At 31.0% G+C, this 12,091-nt stretch overlaps 1 protein-coding gene across 2 annotated transcripts; it reads right to left on the bottom strand.

The window, feature by feature from the left end:
- LOC111683701 (RNA-binding protein cabeza) lies at positions 1–6,102 on the bottom strand. 2 transcript variants are annotated; one of them, XM_023445802.2, is made up of 6 exons: positions 5,947–6,102; positions 5,759–5,887; positions 5,614–5,692; positions 2,619–2,653; positions 1,318–1,463; positions 1–1,205 (listed from the first exon to the last, which is right to left on the bottom strand). In XM_023445802.2, the coding sequence occupies exons 1-6, from the start codon at positions 5,951–5,953 to the stop codon at positions 444–446; spliced, it is 1,158 nt and encodes a 385-aa protein (XP_023301570.1). In that variant the 5' UTR covers positions 5,954–6,102; the 3' UTR covers positions 1–443. The 2 variants fall into 2 exon arrangements, with proteins under 2 accessions (XP_023301570.1, XP_046801985.1); XM_046946029.1 differs by lacking the exon at positions 2,619–2,653.
- Positions 6,103–12,091: the final 5,989 nt, after the last annotated feature.

The following is a 12,091-nucleotide window of genomic DNA, read 5'->3' on the forward strand; positions in this document are numbered from 1 at the left end:
TTAACTATTTTTGTTTAAGTTTTTTATTACTCAACTAAATTACATAAATTGTACAATTTATTCATCATATAAAGACAATATTAAGTCTTTTTTGTGTTCTATTTAGATTTGATGGATTCATTATTATTCCAACAATCCAATAAAAATTTGGAAATTTACAATGTATGTATATAAATATAAATCAAGCATGTAATACAATAGTTGTTAATTTAATACATGTTCTTTTTTCTTCTTTACAGCGTAAAAAGTTATTTTTACACAAATTCAGGGATTTTAAAATGACATTTAAAATTACAGATAGTCTTAAAAGTAAAAATTTATTTGCGTTAATATGAGTGACACAGGCTCGAAAACGAACGACGAAAAACATTTTTTTTTCATTTTAAAAACTAGGTATATCTGACTGAAAAATGGTTATTTGGTTGTGCTCACTATTAGTAAAATTAATAGGGTCGAGAGCGGTTGCCAGGATTATTGCGCATGGGACCACCACCGCCATTATTGCTGTTGCCACCGTAATCGCGACGTCCTCCGCGATCGCCACCACCGCCGCGGCCACCACCACCGAATCTGTTTCCTCCACCGAAACCGCCACCACCGCCTCGGCTGTCTCTATTGTATCCACCTCGGTCACCGCCGCCGCCTCCATAGTTACCACCGCCTCCTCCTCTTCCACCACCGCTGCCGCCTTCATCACCACTTTTAGGTGTTTTACAACGATTGCACTCATTGCGCCAAGCAAAGTTAGTATTATTACAGCTACTACACTTCCAATCACCTTCACGTGGAGCGACATTATTGTTACCGCCTGGACCACCTCCACCGCTTCCTCCCATTCTAGGACGACCTCCGCGATCATCACCGCCACGATCTCCTCTGCCTGAATCGTAATCGCCACCACTTCCGCGATCGAAGCGGGGACGATCACCACGATCACCCCCAGGTCCACCACCACGTCCGCCGCGTCCTCCACCGCCACGGCCACCACTTCCACCAACGCCACCGGCGCCTTTGCTCCAGTTGTTTGGACGTTGAGCCAAAGATACCTTTATTATGCAACCGTTGAAATCACGGCCATCAAACCAAGCGATAGCAGACTGAGCCGCATTTATGTCATCGTACGTAACCGTAGCTTCACCTTTCGAGATACCTGTATCCTTATGGCGATATAACCAAATCTTTGGTTTAGAGGTGCGTTTATCTTTCTAAAAATTGTGTAAAAAAAAACAATTCAATATTACAGAAATGATTATAAGTCTGTACAATTTTGCAAAAATGCCCGATCTTTTGATTTAAATAATTATTCTAAATACATACCTTAATTATGCCAATTGCACCGAAATGAGTCTCGATATCCATTTCAGTAGCCTCTGGGTCCATACCAGAAACAAAGATAGTGTCCTCTTGAGTAATTAAATCACCACCACCGCCGCCGCCTCCTCCAAAATTACCGCCTCCTGAGCCTGTAAATTTTTGAACTATTACTATATGTACACAATTTTGATTATAAAAAATACATTCACAACTAAATTATAATAAAAGTTAAATAAATTATAAACTACTGCTGTATAACCATTAAAAAAAAAAAACTATTATAGAATATAAAAATTTAGTACTTGATTCGTTCATATATTTTTAATAAACCCAGTATTTATAGTGTTGAACCTTTATAAAGTATACTCCAAGATTTTTATTATATGCACGTTACATTATTGCTTTGTTTTTGATGACCATATTATAACCTTTTTTGACAAATATTTGTAGACAACCATATTCAGCATTTTTAAATCACTTTCAATACAGATTTTGTATTTTCTGTTTTGTTTACATTTACATTTTTAAAATTTTTCACTCCTTAACACATGAAATCTTTAAACATGACCTTGTTATTACATCTCATATTTACACCTTTTAGTATAAACTTTTATATGTATGTATGTATATTGTTTTTCACGTTTTCTTTGTGAAAGAAATAATTTTTGTACTAAGGACTATACAAATATTTTAAACATATTGTTGATTATACAGAATGCCTTTTAGCGTGGACATAAATTGTGGTCGTAAGGTAGTAAAAAATATTTTTAGTATGTCTTCTATTCCAAAGATATAACCAAATTAATACAAACGCTTGACAAGTTTATACCCAATTTTTGAGACATTGATTATTGTTGTAAGCACGTGCTATTTTAATGTTAAACTTTACTACTTGTGGACAGTAGATTTTAAGAAATTAATCAATATATTTGAACCTTCTTTGTATGTATACCAACTTAAAAGTTATTTAGAAAATAGAGTCCTAACTTATTTCAGTTAAATATTATTTTAGTCTTAAGGTATAAATTAATTTCGTTCACATAATGAGTTGTTCTACAAACAGTCCATAAAATTAATGATAAAAAAGATTCTATATGTATAAAGATTCTATATTTATGCTATAAGAAAATCGTACGTAAAATTTATAAAATGAATTTGCAGGTCTCAATAATAGTTGTATGTAGTAGTAAGATTTTGTAAGTAAATTAAATACAATAGTAAAATGGTATTACAAATTGTTATACATTACTCTTTAATAGAAGATTGCATAGCAATTTGTTATATTGCTTGCATTTTATTTTTACCTTTATTATAGTTGTCCTTGTTGCCGCCTCCGTTTCTAAAATAGGATTGTAATAGTAACGCATCATTTAACGATTTGTATTCAATATTCAATCAATTATGTAAAATAATTTGTGGATAATTGTAAAGTTTGTTAGGTTTAATTTACTTTTTCATTCGATGAGCGAAGTGATGTCGACCATCCTTTCATTAATCTTGTCAATTTATGTTGATATTTATAAAATGTATGCGATCAAGTAGTACTACGAGAGGTATATTTTCTTTTGTTCACATTTACACCAATGACTCTTTTTTAACCTCATAATTTTAACCATTCATTTACAAATCGTTACATATCTATATTTACTTTTAATTTAATGATTGAAGGACGTTTACCCATTGTGTAGTAAATACTTTTTATATACTTTTTACACAGTCTGTTGTGACACTTTGTCTTTTTAACCATTTACACTTTTGTTAGAAAAAAACTTGAAAATACCATCAAAAATATATTATACATTCAAAATTATTTAAAAAAAAAATAATAAAATCCTTACCCTATGTAAAATATTGCTTCTCAACTTGTTTTCTTTCCTTGAAATAATATAAAACACTTACATATAAAATTACATGTTTATAAAACACCATCAACTGTATAAGAATTAAAAAAATAAAATTCATAATAGGCATTTCACAGTAATTTCGTGTTATTGACACTATGTGGCTTTATCATAAATTTCGATTACGTTAATATTAATAAGGAAAATTATAAAAGACTTTCATACCACGACATATTATTCCTCAGAAAATCATTACATCATTGGTATTTCTTAATTTTTTTCACAGGAACAAATTTGTGTAGAAAATCCATTCATACATCGCCCAATGACATATTTGTCCTTTAAGGAGGTTTTACATTTCAATACTTTGTATTAATATCATTTCATTGCCTTTATTCAAATTTCTTGTCAAAATCTATTGAGCAATTTTCAATCATATATTAGCCGCGTCTATATGGCCCCTATTCTGCATTTCACTTTGAATCGAAATTTTCTCCGTTTGGTAACTTTGGTATTCTTCATTTCGATTCGACTCTCCGCTCTCAGCCACATGAACAACAACTTACAAAAACGTAATTACAATCGAAATGCAGAATACACACAATCTTAAAGCATTGAAACGAAATGGAATTACTTCCTCTTTTTCTTACCATTCAGTTTTTTGTTGGAATACCTTTTTTCGATAATTGCGTAAACGTAATTAAACTCAGAATAGGGGTGTATATTAGACAAATAATTATTATGCTATACGTCAAATTGTAATCATGATAAAAAAAATTATCACGCACAGAACGCACTTATTAGCGTTATAGCGTCGTTATGACAGTCTTTAGTCAACGTTGTCTTGATAACAATCGTCATTATATTGTAAAATTTTTATAGAATTTAGATTTTGTGCATTTAAAATTATTTTTAACATAAATTTTAAAATTAATTTTGAAATTGTACAAATTTAATTTTTTTTAATTTAATTCCATACATTTCATTATAACCACCGCTATTCAGCATTTCAATTACGTTTCAGCATTCAGTAACACAACGATCGAAAATTGCTATTCCAACAAAAAACGGGTTCGAAAAAATAGAAGAAGCAATTCAATGCGTTTCGATTGTGTATATTCTGCTTTCCGATCGTACCTGTTTTTGTAATTTGTTTTTAGTGACTGAGCAGAATGCAAAAGTTGCCAAACGGAGAAAATTAAGATTTGAAATGCAAAATAGGGTTGAATATGATTTAGATTTTCAGACTACAATACATTTCTAAATAAAACTTTGTATTAATACAAAATAACATAATGTAAACAAAGTACCTTTTACGAATACGAGAAAGTAAATATGGACTGAAAATCTTCATCAGTGTTAAAAATTTATTTATGTGTCGATTATGTATGGCAACCGAACTTCATTTGCGTTGAAAGCTTCAAAATAGGATAATGATTTCAGTCTAAAAATGGTTCTGGTGAACCAAAAACTCATTATTATTGAATAAAAAATACATTTATAAAGTTTCCAAGTTATTGCTTAAAAAGCGTCTAGTATTCACATCATTTTGGAAACTGGCAACGCAACTGAAGTGGTAACCGAGATTCATTATCGACCATTACACATAAATATTTGCAATCATGCAGATTAATATAAATATTGTCACCAGAAATAAAAAAAGGCGTAAAAACCAAAAAATTTAAAATCGACTTTTGGATTGAATATGGTCCACTGCATCAAAATAAACGTTGTCGCATATTTTTAGAATTCTGTTGTCAAAAACTCCCATTATATTGATATGAAAAAAGGCCTAACAACAAATTAGTCATTTCCACAAGTCAGAAAGACCAAAAATACAATGTCGGTGTGTTAATGTTGGGATATAAATCTTGCAAAAAATACGTTTTTATAGCACAAAAATAGTTTTCATTTTGTTTTTTTTTTTGTCTCTCCTGTAACATTTGTGTTGTTACGCCCTTTTGCATTTCAGATGACGATAAGTTTTTATCATATTAACGAGCTGTTTTAATAATGCTAACACAATAATAACCAAAATATTAAATATTGTTATTATATAGGCCAGTTGGCCAAATATTGTTAAAATTATATTCTTGTGTCCTACTTAGATATAATATGCATTAAACTATTGAACATTATGGGTGATTACCCTTTTCACTAAAATTTGCTAAAACATCTTAAAAAGGTAGATATTTGAGTGAAAAAAACAAAACAAAATTAACCGGCCGATGATTGACATATACAAATTTGTAATAGATTATGATGCTAACAAAATGGCTGCACAACATACACACATTTTAGTTGAGAAGCATTAAAAAGTTTGTCGTTCTCTGTTCTTAACATATTTTGAGGTGTAAATAAACCAAATACTCTTTCGATGATATTTAAGAAACCTTTAACTTCTTTATATATTTTTCAATTGTCCACTTTAAATAATCACAAAAGTAATGATACATACCCATATCCACTATTGCCACCACGGTCTTGCCAGCCGCTTCCACCAGAACCGCCGCCACCGCGACTTCCAGAATCATAACCTTTTTTAAACAAATTAACACATTTAATTACACAAAATCTGTAATATAATAGACTAAACTATTTACCTCCCGGTTTAGAATAAGAGGGTGGCGGTTTACTATAGGGCCCACTATTACCATCAGACATTTGGAAATTGGGTGGGGGCACTGAAAAATTATTGTATCCACCGCCTCCACCTTGTCCACCACCGTAGCCTATATTTTTAAGTTAAAATATTTATATTTTACTATTGCACTTTTAATAAATAACTTACGATCCATATTTTTAGCTATTGATTAATAAAACGTCAACGTGTTTTACCCTAAATTACTTCTTTGTACCACTCGAAAAATCGACCTTCACAAATCAATGATAAAACACGATTGAAAGAAAAATATTAAAGTTCTCTATTACAGTAATCTATTACAAAATTTATAAAAATGGCGGTCTAGTAATGACAGTTGTTCATACAAAGAGATGCCATATTACAGTAATACTTGTGTTATTAACAACAATGTTCAAACGAAAATATATGTCATCTACACGAGATTTTCATCGCACCTTAACTCTGCAGTTACACCAACAAGTTTTTCTTTCAAGATTATCACACCAAAGTAAATTAATAATGTAACGACAGGAGTTGTTATACAACAAACGTCCACAAAAATCAAAGGCTATTTTTTTGTCGATATACTGAACTGTCAAAATTTGTTTATCAATAAGAGTGTGCCAATTGCCAATTGTCAAAATTTCATCTAATCCAAAAAGATTTCGTTTGACACAGCAAAAGTGCTAATATTTTCCACCATAAAAAAATTTTATTCTAGTAGACTTTTCGACTCATTACATTTAGTTAAAATCAGTGTACACTTAATAAGGTAGCCTCGTCGCTACAACAAATACAACAATACAAAAACAACAGGCGATTTGTTATTGTAGAATAATCCCATCTGTCAAAAAAAGCTGTGTGTGTAGAATCAGTGTACACTTAATAAGGTAGCCTCGTCGCTACAACAAATACAACAATACAAAAACAACAGGCGATTTGTTATTGTAGAATAATCCCATCTGTCAAAAAAAGCTGTGTGTGTAGAATGAAAAAGCAACAAATAAACACAATAAAAATATGAGTTTTTAGCAATTATTTAAATTTTTAACTATTAATATTAATATATTATATTAATTAAACGTGGAATGTCTGAAAATCATAATTATATCTATTGGGAAGACCAATTTTCCGAATTAAACGTGTTTTTTGTGAAAAGTGATTGGTCGTGTTAAAAATAGTTGAAACTGATTTGGAACGTATGCCGGAGCTAAAGATTTCCTTTTTTTATCAAGAGAGAAGGATAACAAAGACATTTAATCACGATTGACCTAGAAAACTCCTTTAAAACCATAATTTTCTTCACTTTTTAAAATTTTTACACCTTTTGCGATTTTTTTTCTATGTAAACAAACAGGAATTTTGACAGATAAGATTGTAAAAGCTGATGATCAGCTGTGCGGACGAGGCTACCTTATTAAGTGTACACTGTGTAGAATGAAAAAGCAACAAATAAACACAATAAAAATATGAGTTTTTAGCAATTATTTAAATTTTTAACTATTAATATTAATATATTATATAAATTAAACGTGGAATGTCTGAAAATCATAACTATATCTATTGGGAAGACCAATTTTCCGAATTAAACGTGTTTTTTGTGAAAAGTGATTGGTCGTGTTAAAAATAGTTGAAACTGATTTGGAACGTATGCCGGAGCTAAAGATTTTCTTTTTTTATCAAGAGAGAAGGATAACAAAGACATTTAATCACGATTGACCTAGAAAACTCCTTTAAAATCATAATTTTCTTCACTTTTTAAAATTTATACACCTTTTGCGATTTTTTTTTTCTATGTAAACAAATAGGAATTTTGACAGATAAGTAGTAAAAGCTGATGATCAGCTGTGCGGACGAGGCTACCTTATTAAGTGTACACTGGTTAAAATCTTTCGACACTTTATGGAGTTTTTTTCACAAAATGAGGCTTTAAGTATTAATTATTGCACAATTTTATAGCAAAATCGTAATATCTACAAAATTGTCTTTCCAAAAAGATGGAAAAACTCAAAATTGGTTAAAAAAAATTTGAGTTATTAAAATTTCCCCCGAGAATTTTGTGATTCTGAAGACATAAAAAAGTAAATATAAGAAAAATTTTGTTAGTTTTGAAAATTTTTACAAACAGATATTATGTTTATCTTTATAAGGTTCATAAATGTGCTGGTACGAATTTTTGTTCAAATTGGATAACGCTTACTCGTTTTAGTCTGTGGTTAAAAAAGGGTATATTTTTGACCCACCATATTATACAAATTTAAATTTAATGAAAACCATTTTTGAGTGTTTTGAGAAAAAGAACAAATAAATTTGTTTATTAAAAAAAATAAACTTTTCCTTCCAAAAACATATATATGTAGGTTTTATATCATGAGCAACTAGTGTAATTAATAGAGTTTTAATGTAATTACTTGTGTAATTAATACAGTTTTAATGTAATTTTTGCATTCAGAAATATTTAAGTTAAGTTAATAAGTTAGAGATATTACATAATTGCTAAATTTACAAAATTTTGAAATAATTTTTTAGAATTGGTCACACTGATGTGGATTAAATTCTTTTTAAATAAAGCATTTAATTTGGTTTTAAACTTTATTCCGGAATATTTTTTTATACACTTCACCTTCGTAATTTTTATAATATAATATTCCCACCCAATAAAGTATATATATTCTGGATTCTTATAGGTAGCGGAGTTGATTAAGCCATGTTTGTCTGTCTGTTCGTCTGTGTGTTTTAACGTGAGCACCTTCCTTGACGGCCTTATCTCACGGTTGTCTTTTTCTTTCACTGTGTAGACTTGAGAACGATCTACCATCGCCCCTTTATTCATCAATGAAGAACTCAGGTGGTAATTTTTGTATATTGGCTTTGACTGGTCCGTGCACAAGTACTTTGCTGGAGTACTCGAGCTATCTAATCCCTGACCATTGGAAGGCCTCTGTTGATTGGGCAACAGCACGTAGAGACGCAACCGGTGGATCGTTCTTACTCACAGGGACACACTGTGGTAATTCTGATATGAACAGAGTATATTCTGAACATATCTGGGCAAGGAAGGAAAATTCAATGGTATCATTTGTATATGATACCTTTCATCCACCATCATACAACCTAGCACTAGGGTTCTATAAATCGACTTTTAGTCGAAAAAAGTCGAAGTCGACTATTTTGTTCCAAAAAAGCCGATAACTCGACTATCGTCTGTGAAAAAAGTCGAAAAGTCGACTTTGGTAATAAAAGTCGAAAATAGTCGAAAAGTCGGAAAAAGTTGAAAAGTCAAAAAAAAAGGCAAAAATAGTCAAACAGTCGAAAAAAGTTGAAAATCGAAAAAAGTCGGAAAATCGTCGACAAGTCTGAAATAGTCGAAAAGCCGGAAAACGTTGAAAAAAAGTCTGAAAAAGTCAAAAATAGTCAAAATAGTCGAAAAAAGTTAAAATAGAAATCGAAAATAGTGGTAAAAAAGTCGACAATAGTCGAAAAAAGTGGGAAAGTCGAAAAAAGTCCAAAAGTCGAAAAACCCCAATAGTCGAAAAGTTGACTATTTACGAAAGACTAAAATTCGACTTTTGGTTTCAACTATAGAATCCTACCCAGCACACTAGGGTTCTATAGTTGAAACGAAAAGTCGACTTTTCGACTTTTTGCATTTAGTTAAAAGTCGACTTTTCGACTTTTTGCATTTTATGAAAAGTCGACTTTTCGACTTTTGCATTTTATGAAAAGTCGACTTTTCAACTTTTCGACTTTTTACATTTAATTAAATGTCGACTTTTCGACTTTTTCCGACTTTTAGACTTTTTTTGACTTTTCGAATATTTTCGACTTTTCCGACTATTTTCGACTTTTCGACTTTTTTCGACCTTTTTCGACTTTTTCGACTTTTTCCGACTTTTCGACTTTTTTCGACTATTTTCGACTTTTTCCGACTATTTTCGACTTTTTCCGACTTTTCGACTTTTTTCGACATTTCGACTTTCCGACTTTTTTTCGACTATTTTCGACTTTTTCCGACCAGAGTTAAAAATTTATAAAGTTGCCAGAAGCGTAAATTTATAATGTTGCCATATAACATTATATTATATTATATTATTATTTTTATTATTACTTATTATTATTAATAATAAAAATTTTTATTTATATTTTTTCTATTTGTTGCAATTTTTCGAGTTTTTCAGACTTTTTTCCGACATCTTCCGACTTTTCGACTATTTTCGATATTTTTCGACTTTTCGACTATTTTCGATTTTCCGACATTTCTAGTTTTTTCGACTTTTCTAGTTTTTTCGACTTTTCTAGTTTTTTTCGACTATTTTCGACTTTTTTCTACTTCTAGACTTTTTTCGACTTTTCGACTATTTTCGATTTTTCGACTTTCTCCGACTTTTCGACTTTTTTCGACCTTTTTCGACTTTTCCGACTATTTTCGACTTTTTCCGACTTTTTACGACTTTTCGACCTTTTTCGACTTTTTTCGACTTTTTCCGACTTTTCGACTATTTTCGACTATTTCCGACTTTTCGACTCTTTCGGCTTTCCGACTTTTCGACTTTTATTTACAAAGTCGACTTTTCGACTTTTTTCATAGACGATGGTCGAGTAATCGACTTTTTTGGAACAAAATAGTCGACTTCGACTTTTCGACTTTTTTCGACAAAAAGTCGATTGTTCGATTATTCGAAAGTCGATTTATAGAACCCTACAGCACACATCTCATTCATACGACACATTTATAAAAGGTAGACGGGTGGGTGAGTCCCGCCGTACCCCACATTCATTCCGTACTTTATACAATAAATACCAACTCATTTCCAACGCTTAGTACCACAGCCACTCCTTTGTGGGGTATCTGTTGTTTCGGCAACAGAACCGAACTTATCCCGAAATAATGACTTTATATTACATCAGTCTTTTAACCGCCACTTACTCTTCCCGCGAATTTGGGTTTAACCTCAACCAACTGAGAAGGGTGTATATAAGTTTGTCATTCCGTTTGTAATTTCTATAATACAATTTTCCGACCCCATAAAGTATATACATATTCTGGATCCTTATAGGTAGCGAGGTTGATTAATAATTCTGTTAGACATGCTTTAAAATCAGCAAAAGCGGTCTATAAATACGGAGATATGAGCAAAAATCCGAGACAATCTTTGAAAATTTCATCAAAAAGTTAGTTTTTTTCATGCTCAGACAGAAATTGCAAGAAACAAAATACATGAAATTATCACAATGACGTTTGTAGTACAAAATATATTGAGGTTAGAAAAACATATCTCTAATGAACAAAAAATGGCTATAACTCCAAAACTGCTGATAATACGAAAAAAGTTATCTGAAACCAAAATACCGTAAATTGGATTTTCTGCAAATTTTGTAATGACTCCATAATCCGTAGGATGTACTAAAAGGGAGATATATCAAAAAAATTCATTATTTTGACTTATGACCTCTAATATTGCAAATATATAAGGCATGATTTTAGATATTTTTTACCATCATATTTATGTCACTAAGTTGAGGGTCTGTGGTAATTTTTACTTCATTCGTCATTAAAACCTTAATTATACCCTACACCACTATAGTGGGGAGGGTGTTATAAGTTTGTGCTGATGTTTGTAACATACAAAAGTATTGGTCAAATACCCACCTTTAAGTATACCGATCGATTCAGAATCATTTTTTGAGTCAATTAAGACATGTCCGTCTGTCCGGCTGGCTGTCCATGTAAACCTTGTGCGCAAGGTACAGGCCGCAATTTTCAAGATAATTTGATGAAATTTGGACCAAGCATGTTTTTTGGAATAAGGACGAAGCCTATTGAAAATGGTTGAAATAGGTCCATTATTTCACCTAGCCCCCATACAACCGTATCTCCCGATTTGAACTTTTTATGCCATAATTACTTTAAATATTCTACTATCTTTCTAAAAATTGGCACATAGTTTTTTTATCAATAAATTGCTTAAATATTTTGGAATTATGCTAATATTCAACATAAAAGTTTCTTTATAAAAAATAAAAATTTTAAAAATATACTCATGGTGTAGGGTATTATATGGTCGGTCATGACCGACTATACTTTCCTACTTGTTTAATTGACTATAAATGTGTTAAAATAAGTAAAAAGCACTCATTTCCTATGGAAATTGTAAATGAAGCTAAATAAAACCCCTATAACTTCTAAACCCATTAAGATCCCATTCTGAAGGACTTCATGTAGTTTTAATGAAAACAGCGTTTTTTGGTCGATTTATTTTGGAATTACCTAATATTGAACCTAGAAATATGAAATTAGGTATGTAGAGTCTGA

Source organism: Lucilia cuprina, chromosome 3 (assembly GCF_022045245.1).
Source record: "Lucilia cuprina isolate Lc7/37 chromosome 3, ASM2204524v1, whole genome shotgun sequence".
In the NCBI taxonomy this organism is placed as follows: domain Eukaryota; kingdom Metazoa; phylum Arthropoda; class Insecta; order Diptera; family Calliphoridae; genus Lucilia; species Lucilia cuprina.